This window comes from Buteo buteo, chromosome 23 (genome assembly GCF_964188355.1).
Source record: "Buteo buteo chromosome 23, bButBut1.hap1.1, whole genome shotgun sequence".
Classification (NCBI taxonomy): Eukaryota; Metazoa; Chordata; class Aves; order Accipitriformes; family Accipitridae; genus Buteo; species Buteo buteo.
In genome coordinates this window covers 7,622,645-7,641,483 of record NC_134193.1, presented here as the reverse complement: position 1 = coordinate 7,641,483, position 18,839 = coordinate 7,622,645, and the positions used below count along the sequence as shown (strand labels likewise).

Here is an 18,839-nt window from a genome sequence, read left to right as displayed (position 1 = left end):
ACCCAGCACCCCCTGCACCCAGCACCCCCTGCACCCAGCACCCCCTGCACCCCGGGCACCCTGCACCCAGCACCCCCTGCACTCTGCACCCAGCACCCCCTGCACCCAGCACCCCCTGCACTCTGCACCCAGCACCCCCTGCACCCCGGGCACCCTGCACCCAGCACCCCCTGCACCCTGCACCCCCTGCACCCAGCACCCCCTGCACCCCGGGCACCCTGCACCCAGCACCCCCTGCACTCTGCACCCAGCACCCCCTGCACCCAGCACCCCCTGCACTCTGCACCCAGCACCCCCTGCACCCCGGGCACCCTGCACCCAGCACCCCCTGCACCCTGCACCCCCTGCACCCAGCACCCCCTGCACCCCGGGCACCCTGCACCCAGCACCCCCTGCACTCTGCACCCAGCACCCCCTGCACCCAGCACCCCCTGCACTCTGCACCCAGCACCCCCTGCACCCCGGGCACCCTGCACCCAGCACCCCCTGCACCCTGCACCCCCTGCACCCAGCACCCCCTGCACCCCGGGCACCCTGCACCCAGCACCCCCTGCACTCTGCACCCAGCACCCCCAGCACCCAGCACCCCCTGCACTCTGCACCCAGCACCCCCTGCACCCAGCACCCCCTGCACCCCGGGCACCCTGCACCCAGCACCCCCTGCACCCAGCACCCCCTGCACTCTGCACCCAGCACCCCCTGCACCCAGCACCCCCTGCACCCCGGGCACCCTGCACCCAGCACCCCCTGCACCCTGCACCCCCTGCACCCCAGGCACCTTGCACCCCTGCACCCAGCACCCCCAGCACCCAGCACTTCTGCACCCCGGTACCCCGCACACCCTGCACACCTGCACCCCCAGCACCCTGCACCCCCTGCAGCCCGGGCACTCTGCACCCAGCACCCCCTGCACCCTGCACCCCCTGCACCCCGGGCACCCTGCACCCAGCACCCCCTGCACCCAGCACCCCCTGCACCCAGCACCCCCTGCACCTTGCACCCCTGCACCCAGCACCCCCTGCACTCTGCACCCAGCACCCCCAGCACCCAGCACCCCCTGCACTCTGCACCCAGCACCCCCTGCACCCAGCACCCCCTGCACTCTGCACCCAGCACCCCCTGCACCCAGCACCCCCTGCACTCTGCACCCAGCACCCCCTGCACCCAGCACCCCCTGCACCCCGGGCACCCTGCACCCAGCACCCCCTGCACCCTGCACCCCCTGCACCCAGCACCCCCTGCACCCCGGGCACCCTGCACCCAGCACCCCCTGCACTCTGCACCCAGCACCCCCAGCACCCAGCACCCCCTGCACTCTGCACCCAGCACCCCCTGCACCCAGCACCCCCTGCACTCTGCACCCAGCACCCCCTGCACCCCGGGCACCTTGCACCCCTGCACGTTGCACCCCCAGCACCCAGCACTTCTGCATCCTGGTACCCCGCACACCCTGCACCCAGTACCCCTCCACCCCCAGCACCCCTGCACCTTGCGCCCCCAGTTCCCCTGCACCAATCACCACCTACACCCCTGCACCCTCAGTACCCCAGGACTTTTGCAGCTCCAGCACCATTGCACCCTGGACCCCTGCACCATGCACACCCAGACCCCTGTGCCCTGCAGCCCCCCCACCCAGCAGCTCCAACACCCCTTGCACCCCTGGCACACCTGCACACCCTGCACCCCCAGTACCCCTGCAGCCTGCACCCAAACCATCCCTGCTCCCAGCACCTCTGCACCCAGCACCCACTGCACCCTGCACCCCCAATACCCGTGCACCCTGCACCTCTGCACCCTGCACTGGCCCTTGACCTTCCTGAGTCCTGCACCTTCCACACCCAGCCCCCCCACCCCCCCATTAGCCCCTCTGCCCTTTTGCACCCAGTAACCCCTGCACCAGGCAGCACGTGTCTGGCACCCTGCACGGGCTGGTGTGTATCCTGCACTCTGGGACAGAGCCTCTGCGGCAGCTGGCACCTGCCCCCTCCAACTATGCCAGCTGCACCCATGCAATCCTGCGCCCTGACAAGTCTTTTCCCCTGGACCTCAGCTCCCCCATGTGCCTGGGGGTCCCACAGGGCTCACCGGTGCACGCAGCAGGGCTCGGCCAGCCCACAGGGCTGCTCCCCTGCCCTCCAGCCCCGCTGCAGGCCACACCATGGTCGCCCTGTTATCACCTGCCTGAGATATGGCCACGGCAGGAAAAAAAGTGCCCGGCCAGGGGCCAAGGCAGTTTGGGTGGCGCAGCAGGAACCACTCCTCTGCCATGGGTGCCCCTTCCTCAGGGCTGGTGAAAGTGGCCGTGCGGAAGTGCTAGGTGCTCCCGAAGGACCATGTGGCAGCGTGACACCGGTGGTGGCGAGGGTGAGGTCCCAGCAGGGACCCCAGGTCCCGAAGCTCAGGGGACACTAACGGGTGGGATGAGGGTGACCTGGAGGTCCAGCCCCATGAGAGGTGCACCGTGGTGTGAGGGGACCTTATGGGCACAAAGGGGACCTTGTCCACCTGCTGTTTTCTTTTCAGTGATGGGACAGTCACTGGTTTTATGGATTTGGAGGCTGGGCTTTGACCTGGCACTTTGCCCTCAGGCCTCAGTTTCCCCAGGTAATGGGCTGCACGTGCTTTCATATTTTTACCCTTTGATTTCTCAAGACTAGACCTCTGCAGAGCCAGGACCCAGAGAGATGTCACAAGAGCTGATGAACAATTTTCCATATGCAGAACGAGACAAAATTCAAAGGCACAACTTTCTCAAGGGATGTTTCTGTAAAACGTTTATACAACCTGCTGCAACACCAGCCTTTAGAGAACAGGTTGGGCCCTGCAGCCTCAAAACCCCCTCATTCTCTTGCCTAGCCAGTTGCAAGGGGATGCCAAGCTGCTCCTGCACTCTAGGTACTTGTGCTGGCTGTGCTTTCACTCTGCCTTGCCCTGCCACACTGATGCTGAGCGCTCAGGGCAGTCCGCTGCTGGCTGCCCTGGCCAGCTGTGCGATGCCAACCAGGCTCGTCTACATCCAGGCTGGATTTGAGCCAGTCCTAAAGTGAGGGCTGATACACAGGGGCATTTGCAATTCCCTTACACTGGGGTGAAGAGGCAGGACCTTTATTCCAGCAGTTGTTGGGGAAAGCCCACATGCAGAGGAGGTTGCTCATGCTCTCATGAGACATGAGGATGCTGAATTCACTGGTGGGGCTGCCTGGCTGCCTGAGACAAAAGTGTGCACACAGAAAATAGAGAAACTGAGCTGTGGTTGGCTCTGCCTCACAGTGGGTGTCTCAGAGCCTATAACAATTAATGGTGGAAAAGAGTTTCCATCATGTACTGTAAGTCACTGGGAAGCTGCCTTTGTTTTCAGAGACAAAAACCATTTTGCTTTCAGAGACGCTGCAGACTGCTAAAGATCCTCATGCTCTCAAAGGGAGGCCTAAGGAAACAGGAATATCACTGCTTTCTGTAATTACTCCATTCTAGCTCCTCCTCATACCAGTGAAAAATTCATTGTCCCCCGATTCTTGTGTGTAATTTCTGCCTGAAGATGGCTTTTTTTTTAACAGATTCCAGCCGAGGGAATGTCTCCCTGCACCAGTTTGGGGCTTCCCACCCAAAATGCCTGTGGAACTTGAGTTGTTAGCAGAGATTGCCTCCTGATAGCACGTGTGTTACTGCAGTCCCTGCCAGACAAACTGTCCATCCAATGCTCAAACAAAACACACCCTTCACAGCAGAGATGGGAGCTGGGCGAGTCCATCCCCGTGCAGGGAGAGACATGAGCAAATGAGCAAAAAAGACCCTTTTCATGTACCGGCCTCCCCTCTGCTCATCACCATTTCCCTTATCACCAGCAAGGGAAGGGACTCACACCAGCCCTGGCAGGTTTGGAAACATCTGATTGTTTCCTGCTGCTTTGAACCAGAGGAGCCCAAGCTCTGCTCCCTGCAGAGGAGCCGCGGCGATACAATGCAGGGATGTACAAGCTGGATCTGGTCCCCACGGCTGCATCTCTACAGTGTTGTTGCCCATTCTGTCACCCCATGCTCTCCATGCCAGGAGTGTGGGACTGGGCAGAGCATATTGTGCAAGAGCCAGCACCACTCCAGGACCTCTCCAGACAAGAGCATATTTGAAATTCCCTGAAGGTTTTGATGTGGTTGCTCAACCAAGTTCCTTAAAGAAACTGAATTGTCAAGGCTGTGCCCGTCCTAATGTGGGTAACAGATGGCTCATTCTCCATGTTCCCCTGTCTCACGGTTTAACCACTGGGTTACCAAAGACCAGCACAAACAGATGCCAATCCCATAACCCACAGTGTCACTGGTGCTCCCAGCCACCAGGTCAGCCTGTCCCTCTGGTGCTGGGTAAGGTGCTGCTGGGTGGAACTCATCCTCTGCGGGGTCCCACCTGCTCCTGGTGCTCTCACGGGGCCTCTGTGAGCTCCTGGGACCCCAGTGCTGTCCTTGAAATGTCAAAGCATGCCTTGAAATTTCTCCTTTTTGGGTGATGGCTTGGTCATTGATTACTTGGAGTCCGTGAGGATGCTGTTGGAGACTCGTCTGTGGTTACATTGCTCATCTGAGTGGAGAGCTGTTATTGCATACCCAAACCACTAGATTTTGGCACATCCTACCCCAACGCCCTGCTCTTCTAAGAAGCTGGCCGCAGCGGTGCCCTGCTGCAGCCTGCTGTGGTGTGCTATGTTCGATGGGGACACCATGCAACCCACTGGCACTCTCCATCAGCTGCAGAGAATTTGGAGCACCTTGGGTCTCCTTCCCACCAGCAATGCCTGCGTGTGTCGCTACGGTGATGTGCAGCATGTGGCCACCATGTTTTTTTCTCTCATCCTAGGCAACCTCCAGCATGGTGAGTTGTCTCAAGGGTAGGGAAATGGATTACCAGCCTGGGAAATCCCAGGCCAAAATTACAGTCATGTGGAGAACGGACTTTTCCTGAACCCTGGGCAGGACCTGGCCTCCTGGGGACATGGTTTGCAGGAGTCTGCAGCCCAGGGCCTCCAGTACCAGAGCTCCCTGCCTGGTTGTCTGGGCTGCACCTCCAGCAAAGCACAGAAACACCATGAGAAGGAAAAAGACAGCGGGGTCCATACCAGGTTTTTAAGGGAGGGGAATGAGGAACAGGAGCAACCTTGGCCTTGCTGAAACCCCTCGCCAAGCTCAGGGGCTTAATCTCAGCCCGGGGCATGGGGAGACATGAGATTTTGGAGCAATTCTTTTCCTTTGACTACTAGGCATCCCATGCTCTTTATGGACAGGGTAAAGCAGTTTCTCAGGACATAGGGATAAGCCTGACACAGCCAGACCAGATCAAACACCCTGCTTCACCCTTGACATCAGGTAAGCCGCTGGATGGGGTTTTGCAATAACACAGGCAATAGTCCAGCATAGCCCTGAGGAATGCTTGGGAAATAAATAGAGACATGGAGAGATACTCAGATAGTGCAGTTGTAATGGCCTGAGAAGTGTCTTGAACAGATAGAGCTGGTAGAAATTGAGATTGAAAGACAGGAAAACTGCTTAACTGATCATAATCTGCAGCAGACAGCTGAACTGGCAAAACTCCCAGCACCCTGTGGGGAATCTGAGAGGGGGTGACAACACCCCCTGCCCAGCAGCTGGTCCCAGTGCTGCTCCTGCATGCCTTGAGAGACCCTCAATGCAGCTCTTGCTGCAAGCCTGCCCTAACAACTCTCATTTTGATAATAAACCGAAAGCATGAGAAAAATGGTGCATGTCCTGCTGTCCAGGGACCACAGGAAAACACTGTGCCTTGGTACAGCCTGCAGGCTCTTCAAGTTCCCCTGCCTGATGGCAATGTGGGGAGGAAAGACTTGGGGAGGAGGGTGCTGTGGGCCAGCTGAATTAGAACCTGTCTTAGACGAACTCAAAACTTCTAGCAGTGGCTTCAGAGACACCATCAAAGGCAACAACATGACATAAAATTAACTGAGCGGCCAAAGTCCTAAGCCATGTTTTGACCTTCAGGGGACTCACGGAGGCTTTGCAGTCTCTCCAAGAGCCCAGGCATGAGGCAGGAGCCCTGCAGAGACCAAGGTTCCCCCTGCAGCAGTTGGCTGGGCAGGCTCAGTGGCATGAGGAAGGATTGACCTGGTGGCAGATATGGGGAGATCGCTCCACTGGGGAGATCCAGACACTGTAGATTGAAGGACGTTACTTCAGATCTGCGTTTTTTCCTGCTGTGGGGTCAGGGAGTGGGTTTATTCCTGGTGCCATGGGAGGGGGCTGTGCTAGCAGGGAGTCTCTCACTGTCTGTTACTCTTCCATCCACTCTCTGAGACGTTTCTCCAAAAGGATTTGCTCCTTGCAGCGAGCAGATGCTTAACATGGCTTTATTGTGCTATAGCAAGTGCCCTGGCAAGTACTTTATCCGGAGAGTCTGCAAACACATGAGAATGACTAATAAGGACTACCAGGGCTCAGCAATACATGATAATTTCTGTAATATTGGGTATTTTTGCACAGTGGGACATGCCTGGTCTGCCACTGGGCTTGCTACTTATGCGCAGCGAGATTAAGGAGAAGCAGCTGACTTTGGCTCACTACCCATCCCTTGACAAGGCTGATTCACTTGCTTACTTGCTGCTTTTAGGAGCAAGGAGAGGAGCAGTGAGGATGGGATACTGGGGGGAGATGACACAGGCCTGAGGAACGCCCCTCCTGGACTGATGACAAGTCAGGAGAACTGCAGAGTTAAGGATAAAACTTCTCTTTTCATTTAATCATTTCTCCTCCCAAGAGAGCCACAGAGCCTGAACAACAGGCACTAGGGCAAAACCATTGGGCAGCCATTCAACTGCATTTTGGGGACCCACGGAGTGGTGGAGGGGGATCCATGGACACAGCCCTGATCTGGGGATGCTCAGGGAGCCAAGGCAAGCTCAGACACTCTCAGCAGGAGGATTGACTCTTTTTTCCCTGGATCTCACCCACCAAGCAGGCCACATCAGGGCTTGTGGGCACAGGCAGGCACGGGCTAGGCAGCCCCCAGCTCCTTATCAGTCCTCGCTGCCCAAGAGTGTGTGCAACACCTGTCAGCTGAAGGCCAGTTTTGAACAGCTTTAAAATATTTTACAGAATATTTCCATCTCCATGCTTTGTGCCAAAATGTTTCTCCCTCTTCTCCCCCCCGCCCCCCGAATTTATCAGTGAATAAACAACCCAGCGAAACCCAAATATTATTTTGTTCTGATTTCAGCAAAAAACCAAGAATGCAAAACCCCCACCCTCATGTAACAAAAGGCCATTGGGAACACATTGCTTGCAAAACTGCAAACACATTTAGGAACCTGCCTTACTTTAAGGCTGTTGAGAAGGTGTTGGCTGAAGATAGAGAGGAAAGCAAGCCACGTAACGAAGGCAACCAACTGTGCACCTTTTGTACTAAATCATCAAGGTGTATCTTTAGGAAGAAGAGCATTATGGCACAAGTTCAGAGCAAGCCCAGCCCTGCACGCAGCACAGCCTCTGCCCACAGACGATACGCAGTCAGGAGAGAGGCTTTGTTTATTTGCAGGGTAATCCTACCAGCTCTGTGTCTAACAGGGTAAACATTTCTGTGCAGCTAAAAGGTAAACCGTGCTCCCAGTGCTCACCCAGCTTCAGTTCCTCTGCACAGCTTGCTCTTCTGGTTGAGGATAAGAAGTTGCATGTTTCAAAAGCCAAAGCTTCTTTCTGTGGGTGAAATCTGCCTCGAGCCAGCAGCAATGGCCACCTCGAGCACCCACTGAATCCCTCATGTGAACCTGCCAAACCTTGCTCATCCCCAGGGTCACAAGGCCACAATCCCCGTGGGTTTGCTTGGCTGTGCTCATCCTGACGGATGCTCATGCTGCTGCTCTGTGGCCCGGCGGCAGCAGGAGGGGTTTTGGTGGAGGTGTCCCCGAGGCTGGTGCAGGAGAGGTCGGGGTGAGGAGCTGGCAGCCCAGTGGGAGCCCTGCACTAGTGGCCTCCCGCCTCCGGCAGCTGGGAAGCGTAGAGAGCTAGTGTGTGATGGAGGAACTGGTACTGTTCGCTTGTCTGGATCATCCCGCCTCTGCAAGGGAAAGGCAGGTCCCACTGACAACCTCACCAAAGCCCACAACCCCATACCCAGCTCCCTGCTCCTGGGACACAAATATTCCTGCTTCACCCACCACGTCCAGGTACCTCTGAAACAGGCGCCAGAGCTGCCCAAAGAGTATTTGGGCTCAGAAGCACTGCTGGGCTGTTCAAAATGCAGATTAGCAACTGATTTGGCTCTAATTTTTACTGGTTCTTCTTGAAAAGTGGCAAAATGGAGCGTTTCTGGATTTAGTGGCTGAGCTGGAAGGAGCAGACTGGCTGTCAGGTTCAGAGCCGGTCTCCTCTCACTCACGTCCTCAGGTCCCCAGAGCTATAACAGCCCTGACACCAAAACCAGCCTGGCACTGGGGAATCATTTGCTGTTGACAAATCTGCATCTTTCAGCAACTCTTCTGGTTTCTATCAAAAACTGTCCCCATGCCCCTTCATGATGCCCATCTCCACATGCCTCCCACATCCTTCCTCCCAGGCCTGGCACCCAGCAGGACCCTCCAAGGAGTCGCCTGCTCTGAGCACCCACCTGTCTATGCGGAGACGGCACACAATTCCCAGGATATCGACCTCCCCCTTGTCCTTCAGCTGCTGGCACCCAATCCTGGTAGCGATAAAGCAGCCTGTCCGGCCAATGCCTGCGCTGAGGGACAGAGATGGCTGTGCTGAGCACTGGACCTTAATCTGTCCAAGCTGGACATACTCCTGGATTGGTTTGCTGCCATGATTTCTTCCTAGATGGATGCTGGGGTCCTGGTGCTAGCTGCCAGACCAACTTTCTTAGCCAGGCACCAAAAGACATGGGCTGGTGTCATTCTGCCATGGCAAGGAGGTCTTGCTATGTTGCACGGCCCAGCTGAGGCTGCGCTGGAAGCACAAAACTAGTCTGTGCCCCCCGTCCCTGCACAATGTAGGGGTCTCTGCAGCCCCTTCACCTCCCCTCCCAGCTGTGCTCTCACCCCAGGCACTGAGCGGTTTGCACTGGGGCAGGCCAGCCTGCGGCATTGCACACCAAGTGTGTTGCATAGAGATGACTGGGTGCTCTGCTCCGCTGTCCCCAAATTCACTCAGCAGTGAGAGAAAATATGCAGAGGCCACCTCTTCCAGGGGGCCTGCCCTAGAAAACAGCTTCACAGCCGAGCCACAGGCCGTGCTCAGTGGCAGAGGAAGCAGGAGCCTGAGCTGTGGATCTGCCACAGGTCTGGTGGCTGAGTCCTGACTTTGCAGAACTCTCCTGCTCCCACCTTGCTGTCCACAGACCGAGGTGCAAACCAGATTTCTTTACGGAGCAGTATGCACTGTGCTAATGCTACCATCCTGATGCCAGGACAGGAGTTGCTGGTTGAACAACTCTGCTATGGGGATGCCGTGCCCTGGGATTTCTGCACCACAGCAGGACCAGCTTATGAGCACTCACATGTGGGATTTTCCTCTCCAGCATTTGCAGATTGACCCCAAGGTGAAGAACACACATGGGCTTAGGTGGGGGGAAAGCTCTTACCTGCAGTGCACAACGATGGGCCCTGGGATGGCTGCAGCCTGCAGAGTGTCCTCCACCTTGGACACCAAGTGCAGCAGGGGCTTGGCTGACTCGGGTGTCTGCTGGTCCGGCCAGGAAGGGAAGAGGATGTGTTTGACCCGGCGGCATTCACCTTCAAACTTTTCCAGCACAGAAGAAAGAGAAATCAGGATGTGGGAGCGCAGACTCACTGGGCTGGGCCAAATGAAGGCATGGAGTCCAGTTCAAGCAAAGGCTGGGCAGCCTGTGCCCATCTCATCTGCTCTCCTCCCAAATCCCTCTCTGAGCCTCTGCCAGCTGCCCAGGAGAGACCCCTGGGCCAGGGGGACTGGGAGGTGTCCCATCCAAGAAGATGGGAACAGATGCAGAGTGTCCCAATACGGTCCACACAGTCCAGGCAAAGCCAGCAAGGTCTTTTGGCCAGTGTCAGCCCAGGGTGACTACGGAGAGCCTGTGGAGGAGAGCCCAATAGCACAGTGCAAACAACAACAGGCTAGTAGAGAAGGTCTCCCCAGCTGATCCCCTCTCCTCTGCACCTCAGGGCTGGGTCCTGCTCCCTCAGGCAGGCAGGAGCTCTGCAGACCCTCCTCTGGCAGGTGGCTCATAAGACCCAGCTCTCCAAGACATGAACCCTCTGTTCTCCTGTCACGCAGCATTTGCCATCCCACTAGAGAGCCTGGGGGTGTCAGGGACACTGCTGGGCCCTGCTGGTCTCCCCCTCTGACCCCAGGATGGAGCTCGAACACACCTGGATGGAGAGATCCCGGACCACGTACTCCACACACTCGCTCACCCCCTGCACACGGATGGTGAAGGGGCCGTAGGTGCCCTCCTTCTCGGGCCAGTAGTGGACACATTTCTGAAAGAACAGGGCAGGGTTTGTGGCTGTGGAGATGCCTCAAGGCACCCACTGGATGTTTGAGCTATGCTTTCCTCAATGCTCTGGGGAAAAGGCATCACTTGAGGAGGTGTGGGGGAACAGGGAAGGGGGATGTGTAGTGATACAGAGGGGAATCTAAGGAAGGGACAGATCCCTCTTCCCACATCTGCTCCCCCTGCACCCTCTCCCATGCCCTGCCATACGGCTTTCAGACCCCAGGGCTGCATGGCTCTCCCCAGCCCCAGGGGAGCTGTGTCTGGGGCAGTTCACATCCTGCCAGACCCAGGAGGACCCAGCCTGCCAGTGGAGGCAGGCACAGTGATGCTGCGCCAGCTGGGGAGAGAAGGGAGAAAGGACGTGGCCAGGAAAGAGAGGGTGAGTTCCCCCAGGCAGGTGCTGCTTGGACGGGGAGCCAGGGATCCCAGCCAAGGCAGAGGGTGGCTGCCACGCAGGGCACAGTGCTGCCAGCTCTCATCCCAGCCTGGATCCACTGCTGAGAGCTCCCAGCCCAGGAGGAGAGCTGCTCACAGCCAGAGGGACACTGCTGACCATTGCTTCTGCTCCCTCTCCCAGGGGTCGCTTTAATCTCTTTATCCTATTATCCAGCTGGCAAAGTATGCCCAGAGCACAAGAGGCCACGTGAGGAGGAAAGGCTTTGCTGGATGAGGCCAAGGCTACAGCCCTGGGGCTCTCCTCCTCCATGTGTGATTTATTGATAGATTGGGGACCCTCTGAGAGCAAAGCAGAGAAAGCAAGCAGGTGCTCAGACCACATACTTGGTCTCGCATAACCCTTTACTGTTGTTATTACCCCACCCCACCCGTTGCTCCTGGCTGGGGTGCTGTGCCTGGGCCTGGGGAGGGACAATGGTACCTCTTTGCGCTCCTGGAGCTTGGTTATCATGACGATGAGGGGCGCCTCCTCCTGCCACACCATCTCCCAGAAGTCAGTCACAGTGTTCAGCATGGGTCCCTGGGTGGCAATGTACTCCCGGGGCCGCCCTGCGTAGCCCTGCCGAGCACATGGTACATCAGTGACACTGGGGGGACACGCTGATGTGTGAGGGAAGCCTGTCTCCAGGCCACTCCAGCCCTCATGGTGCTTTTCTTCCTTTACAGGTGAGAGGCCGGGCCACACAGGCTGTTTCCTACTAAACCTGTCCTTGAAATGCTTTTATAGACCTGATCAGGAACTATCAGACATCTCCACCCTCCTGGTCCCACAATCCAGGAGCAAGCCCATGAAGCAAGCCATGTGCACCCAAGCTCCTTGCAAGCATCCCCCGGTTATCAGTGTGACAACAGCCAGCGTGATGGATGCCTTGGTGAGGCAGAGCTCATGCAGGGAGCAGCACTCCTCACCACAGGCATTTCCCCAAGGACAAACAGAAGCCATCAAGCCCTGCTCTGGCTGGGACCTGGGATAGTCCCAGCTGGGTCCCACCAGTCCTGCCTCCCCGCCAGGATCAGGAGGGGATGTGGCAGTGCCCAGCAGCAGGCAGGCTGGCTCTGGGGACACCTGGAGGGGTGGTTGGCACAGGCCCCTGCCGTGCCTCTGCCCCAGGCTCAGTTTCACAGCTCCAAGCATCCTCTGCCTCCATAGTCACTTCCTCCCCCAGTATAAAATTGCCAAAGAAATAGAAAAGCTGGGAGGTGCTCCGAGTCCCGCTCAGCTCCTGCTTCACACCATGGCCTCATGGGCAGGGCTGCTGGCCCAGCAGAGAGGAGAGCGTGCAGCAGCAGCAGGCAGGAGCTGGAGGGCAGGCACAGGCAGAGGTGTGCAAGAGCCTTCTCCCAGGGTCAGTAACGTGTTACTCCAGCTCCCAGCTGTAGATGCCATTTGGCAATACAGCAAGGAGTGAGGGACCAAGCTGAGGATGCCCTGGGGATGCTGGAGGAGGCACCCACAGTGCCCACAGCTTTTGGAAAAGCGAGTACACAGCACTCCAGGCAGAGCTTTATGGCTTTATCTAAAGAGATCTCAGTCAAAAATGCACCCAAACCCCTGTGATTTAATCCAGGTCTTTCCAGCAATCATGTTAACAGTTTGGTTCTACAAGAAGTTGCACTGGCCCAGCCAAGGGACAGGAACATTTTCCGGAACATTTTGTATAGCCCTTTTCTCATGCCTCAAGATGATTTCTTTTACCTAGGAAACATGATTTTCCGTTCAGAAGCAGACTTACAGTAAGACCTGGAGGTGTCAACACTGGGAATTTCCCCCTACCTGCTCCTCATGCTCAAAAACATTTCATGGGATACCGTCAGCAGGAAAAACCATTCAATCCCGGATAGGGGCTGATGTGATCAAATGCCTGCAGAGCTCTTCCAGACTCCCTGTGCCTCCCAAGCATGCCAGAAGCAGGCTGGGTTGCTAATTTGCTGATGTTCCCACAAATTCCTGCACCATGACACCCTTGGAGAGGTAAGTGGAAGGAAGGGATAAAGAAATACCAGCTCCACACAGGGATGTGTGGGCACACGTGTGCTCAGGTGTGTGCACATATATGTGCATATGTGTGCGAGATAGGGATGGGCAGTGTTTGTGCATTTTTGTTAGCACTTGTGTGAGACAAAGAGGATGCTACATGCTCACATACACCCTGATACATGTGGACAGGGTGATGGTGTCACCCGATGTGAAGCTGCATGCTGCCAGGCTGCTTCAGGAAGACTACTCTAAAAGTAGGCTTCTGCTGCCCATGTTCAAACCCTCATTCGGGCCAGCAAGCCTCCCAACAGTTTTAGGCATGGAGCTCCTGTGTCCTAAGTGAGACTTTGACCCTCACCACAGGATGCTGGCAGCTCACACTGCTGCTGCCTTGTTGGATCTCACCCATAAGGACCATCAGAAAAGAAATGCTACTAAATGCCCTCCAGCTCCATCCTGCACCCTCAGACCACCTTCCAGGGGTCTGTCTGTCATACTAGATGGCACTTTTGTGGGCTTCTTTTCTGAGCCCCACATTCCCACACTGCCCTCACTGCCACGCACCCAGAGCAGCTGCTGTCCCACCTCTGTTTCCCAGCATCCCAGCCTGTCCCAAGGGGACGGATGCTGAAATGAGATTAATTGCTCAGAAAGAAGCCTACCAACCAGGCAAAGCTGGCACCTGGCTGACACAAAAGCCTGTTTTAGAGTGATGTATGGTTCAGCACAATCGAGACTGCAGCCTGGAAGGGGTCATTTGCACAGGAGATGACTATCATAAATCAGGCTGCCTGAAGTAACACCCTTGGGTCTAGCGACTTCTCAGTCTCTGGAAGGGGATCCCATTGGGCATCAAAGATAAGCCATGCTCTCCCCTATGTTAGCTTTCTTCTTGGGAAATTGCAACAAACCCCCTGAGCTGACAGGAAATTCCTGGATGTGCAAGGGTTGAACAGCACCAGGCTGGGATGCTCCGTTGGCAGCTTGCCTCCTGTGACCTTGCCAGACAATGAACTAGTGCATGAGGAAGAGACGGGAAAGCCACTGCAAGGGAGCCCATACAGGCACCCAAGCAGCAGGAGCCAAGCGCAGTCACCTCATGAGACTTTCCCACCAAAAGGGACAGTGTGTCTGCCCTGCATGGATGGAGCCACATCTCTCCAGCTCAGAAAGGGGTGACAAGTTCATACTGTTACCCCAGGGCAGCCACAGGACAGTGGGTGACAGTCAGTGCCCCGGCATGAGGGTCCCAGTGTGGCACCTGCAGCACCGAGTTTGCAGCCCGATGCCTTGTGAGCCATGGGCTGCAGGACCATGCAGGACCTCCAACCAAGGAGGACACTCACCGTGATGTAGTTGGCATTTATGTAGCTGTCTTCTTCCTGGTTTCTTGCCCTCCTGAGACAGACCCGGCTCTCAGGATCTGAAAGACATGGCAGGCATTACCCGAGGGACAGTCTTTCAGAGCCTGACCCTGACCATCCTCTCTGCCTCAGCTCCAGAGCCTGGAGGCTGAGTCCTCCAGCTTGATGCCATGCTCAGAGCTGTCTGCAGCCTCCCTCCAGCCCCTTCTTGCCCCACTTCACCCTCACTACCATGGCAGGGTCATGCCCAAGCCTGCCTGTACCACAGTGAGTATGTGGGGTAACTCACCCGCCAGGCAATAACTTCCCAAGGCTTTCCCACAGTGCCTGCCTAGAGCCCAGACAAGTCCTCCTATAATGTTCTCAGCCTTTACACCCCTAGTGACATGCCCTTGGGACATGTAAGGCCCCATGGTGATAGGGAGCAACCCAGGCTGAGCTGTCATGTGCTGCAACCCTGGGAATACACCCCAAGGAGTAGCTCTCCACACCACCCCATAACACAGTGTACACCCCCTGCAACACAGCACCCCAGTCCTGCAACGTGGGGAGCAAGAACAAGCACAGCAGGAGCACTAAGAGCACTCAGGAGTGCCCGCCCCAGTGCCAGGGCTGCTCCAAGTCACCTCTCTCCCAGGCACAAACACCCATGCGCACACATACCCCCACACATGCACACACACACCCCCCTTTCCCTGCACATGGCACCTGGGCAAATGTGAGGCAAAGGGAATGCAGTGGCACATACTGGGAAGGATGGTTTTGTATCTGTCCTTGGAGGCACGTCCAGGGATCTCCAGCTCCTCCGGACTAACAAAGTTGGGTGGGATTTTCTGCAGGGGGAAAGAACAACTATGAGGAAAACCCCATTGCTGCTGCTTGCGTCCCCTTGTCATGGCAGAGCTGGTCCCCCAGGTAATGAGAGGCTGGCCCAGAGACCTAGCAGCTTCACCACAGATGTCAGCTCCTGGGATGAGCCCTCTCCTTACCCCAGATGTGGTGGGACACCTTCCAGAGAGGCCACCTTGGGAGAAGAGCTTGTCATGGGAGGGCAGGACAGGCTTTCCAAGGACACAGATGGGACTTGTGTGCACCAGGGAGCAGGCAGCCAGGGGATACCCAGGGCTCCCCTCATCTCTGTTTGCCCACATCAACTTCCCTGCCACGGGTGCTGTGGGGCACAGCTGGCCTCAGAGCGTCCCTCAGAGATGTCCACCCCTGCCGGTCCCCACCAGCATCAGCCCCTGCCATCCCTCATGTGGGAAGCAAGAGGGAAAGGGAGCATCGTACCGAAAACTCCTCCTGGAGCTGTGTCAGGCTCTGGGCATGTTGCTGGAGCTCCTCTCTCCTCAGCACGTGGCTGGATGTCCTCAGGAACTTCAGTGTGATGTCCCGTGGTGTGCAGACAGGCTGGATGGGCTCCACACTCCCCAGCGAGCTCATATCCAGCATCAGCGACACGTTGGACCCCCTTCTGTGAGGCAAAAGGGTCCCTGGCTGACCCTCTGCCACCTCGGGACAGGGGGACAGCCCATCCCGCCATATCATCAGTTAAAACCACCCCACACCAAGCAAAAGCCAGGCAGAGAATAACAGAGGATGAAGAAAGGGGGCAGGTAGAGACCCCAGAAGATGGGGGGGTTGAGGAACAAGGAATTAGCTGGTCATTTGCCAGAAAGGCCCCAAAGGGTGGTGTCTAGATTTGGCCCGGGCTGGGCTGGGGGGCGGTCAGGGCTGCTTCCACACTCAGACCTGGCATCTGCACAAGTCATCGGGCAGAGGGCTGGCAGGGCTGGGCTGGGAGAAGGAAGTTTGGGGGAGCCCAAGCCCTGGGGCTGAGCAGTGCCATGGGCACTCACAGTCTGGGCTGAGATAGGCAGCCCAGCCCATCAGCCATGCTCACCTCTCCTGAAGACGCACATGCTTCTTGGCAGAGGGACTGGGCTTGTCTGTCTTGTCCATGTCTGCCCCGGCTGCCTGGGCTGGCAGGCTGCCGTTATGAGCTCTGGAGCACACCAAGCAGGCTTGTACCATGCTGCGGCAGCCACAAAGCCCTCGTCCTGAAGCACAGGGAGTGGACACAGGGGGCCCTCAGCTCCTGGGGAATCAAGGAGCCATTGGAGGAGAAGCAGCTGGAAAAGAAAAGGCAGATCTGAGGCATACCATGAGGCTGGGTGGACACTCCTGCACACCCCCCAATGGATGGTCCCTAAGCAAGGGACAGGTTTTAAGTCTTCAGCTGCCCTGGAACTAGGGCCCCCAGCCCCTGCATCCAGGCAAGTGGCACTGGGAGAGCTCCCAGCATGTTCAACCTCTGGGATGCCCGCAGCACTGCAGCCCACACAGGCACCCACTGGTGACCCTGGGCATGGCACCAACGGCCACCTGCTTGCACCGAGCAGAGGACACCCATGCCCTGTGTTGGTGGAGCATGGTCTGGCTTTGGGGGAGTCAAAAATGCTCTCCACCTCCATGGAAGCACATGCTGCCATGTGTTTCCAGCCCTTCCCCTGTATGCCTGCTTCAGCCTGGGGACATGGTGGGGAGGAAGGAGAGCTGGGACCTGCATGAGCACAACAGCATTTGGCAGGTGAGACAAGGTGGGTTGTAGGCACCACAGGGAGCCTGGCCAGCTCCTGATATTGGGACATACGGAGCCAGGCACCCTCAACAGCCTCATGGCTCTGGTAGGGAGGGATGACCCTGGGACAGTCTCCTCCATCCCACAGGTCTCAGCAACTGTCAAGAGGAAACTGCTTTATCTGCGTGGTTGAGCAAGAGGCGATGAGGTAGCCTAGATGGAGGAGGGTGCCAGGGCTCCACCACCACCAGCCCCAGGACAGCCTGTAGCAGGGACAGGGAGATGCAGGTGATGCTGGTTCACCTCTGGGCAGAGCTCCTCATGGTGCAGGCAGCACCCTGGGATCGTGAGGCTCCTTCTCATCCCCAGCTCCCTCCATGAGGAGAAGACAGACCCAAAGGGACAGGGCAGGCTGCGGAGTCAGAGCTCTTGGTGGGCAAAGAGTGGGATTCCAGGTACACCAGCTGCTCAGGGAGGTCCTGCAGAGTACCAGGTCCATGCTGTGGCTGTGCTGTTTGGGAATGTGGCTAGGGCAGGAGCTGTTCCTCATGACTCCCCGCTACCGAGCTGCATTGCTGGGGTGGCAATGCCACCGCTGCCACGCACACTATCTCCATGGCCCATGCAGGGCAGCCTGGGGGCTCTGTACTGCCGGGGTGTCCCCCGGCCAGGCAGGGCAAGAGCATCTTCTCCCCAGGAGCCACAGCACCAGGACAGATCCTGACCAGAGACAGCAGCAGGCTCCAACCCAGCAGACGTCCCTCGCACACCAACCAGGAAACACCTGGGAGATGCCACAGCCAAGCCCCTGGCAGGCAGGAGGGCCCTGGGAAGAGCCCCAGCTGCCGGCACCTGCAGGGAGAGTGTCCCCATCACTCTGCCCAGCATCCCAGCCCAGCCCAGGGCTGCCCGGCAGCGAGCACATGCCCACCGCCTGTGGGTGCCAAGGCCCAGCACTGCCCGGTGGGGGTCCCCTCTCCAGCGGGCGGCACGGGTGGGCTGGGGAGCTGCCTACCTGCTGCCCCGCGGCGTCGGCTCCGTCGGTCCTGGCACAGGCCCGCAGGCGCCGCGCGTGTCGGTCTAACACCACGGTTTGAAAGTGTTCAGGAAGCTGCTTATCAAAGGAGCTGCTGCCTCTGCCGCTTCCTCTCCCTCCTTCTCCCCCACCCTGCCTGCCGCCCACACACATACCGGCCACATCGCCGCAGCTCGGCTCCTCCGCCGGGCCGCCTGCAGCCCCAGCCCTGCTCCCCACCAGCAAACCCCTGCCTCCCCCAAAATCCTGGGGTGCCTCCGTGGGCACCTCTGGCAGGGCTGGTGGCATGTTCTCGGTGCTCTCTGTGACCGGCCGTGGCCAGTGCAGTGCCAGCCCACGGGGCATGGAGGGACGGGCGAGACCTGGCCATGGGGCTGGGGCTACTGGCAGGAGGGTTGAGGTGGGATGCTTCACGTGGTGCAGTGGTGCTGCTCTGGGGACACCAGACCCCACCTGCCACACAGGGAGCCAGGATGAGTCCTCCTGTCCCTGCCACCCTAGCTGTATCCCCTTGCCCAGGCTGTGCACCCGCTATTCCCCATCCCACTGCGGGGTGACCCAAGGCTCGGCACCTCCCACCCTCAATGCTCCGCCATGCACAGTGTGCTCCTCGTGACGCCCCACTGTCCCCCTAACCCACGTCCCTGTGGGTGCCACCCGCCACCCCTCTGCACCTGGGATCATCACTTGGCACCTTGGCGGAAGACATGTGGGCTCCCCCTCCCCAGCAGGGCAGGAAAGGGGGCGTATTTAGGGAGGAAGGTCCCTGGAGGGTCTGGCTCAGGTAGGACAGGTCTGCCCTTGGGGCACTGCACATCCTTCCTGCCGATGGCCGCTGCTGCCTGCCACAGCCCTGCCACTCTTCCTGTTTGTTATTGCCCGGGCTCTGTGCAGAGACACTGCATGCTTCCTTCCTTTTCTGCCCCCACCCCACTGCGC

The 18,839-nt window shown here is 58.0% G+C and overlaps 1 protein-coding gene across 3 annotated transcripts; it reads right to left on the bottom strand.

The window, feature by feature from the left end:
- Positions 1–7,370: 7,370 nt before the first annotated feature.
- Positions 7,371–17,948, bottom strand: PTPN7 (protein tyrosine phosphatase non-receptor type 7). Of its 3 annotated transcripts, none has more exons than XM_075054792.1 (10): positions 17,880–17,948; positions 16,187–16,415; positions 15,574–15,757; positions 15,032–15,116; positions 14,266–14,342; positions 11,363–11,500; positions 10,358–10,468; positions 9,592–9,749; positions 8,620–8,733; positions 7,371–8,070 (listed from the first exon to the last, which is right to left on the bottom strand). In XM_075054792.1, the coding sequence occupies exons 2-10, from the start codon at positions 16,315–16,317 to the stop codon at positions 7,977–7,979; spliced, it is 1,092 nt and encodes a 363-aa protein (XP_074910893.1). In that variant the 5' UTR covers positions 16,318–16,415; positions 17,880–17,948; the 3' UTR covers positions 7,371–7,976. The 3 variants fall into 3 exon arrangements, with proteins under 3 accessions (XP_074910893.1, XP_074910891.1, XP_074910892.1); XM_075054790.1 differs by having other exon boundaries at positions 8,620–8,728; XM_075054791.1 differs by having other exon boundaries at positions 8,620–8,728; positions 15,574–15,754.
- Positions 17,949–18,839: the final 891 nt, after the last annotated feature.

Coding starts and splice junctions, on each gene's coding strand:
- PTPN7 (XM_075054790.1), bottom strand. CDS start 16,317: ATGGTACAAGCCTGCTTGGTGTGCTCCAGAGCTCATAACGGCAGCCTG. Junction 15,117..15,573: donor AGCTCCAGGAGGAGTTTTCG/GTACGATGCTCC, acceptor TTCCCCCTGCAG/AAAATCCCACCCAACTTTGT. Junction 11,501..14,265: donor TAAATGCCAACTACATCACG/GTGAGTGTCCTC, acceptor TGTGCTCGGCAG/GGCTACGCAGGGCGGCCCCG.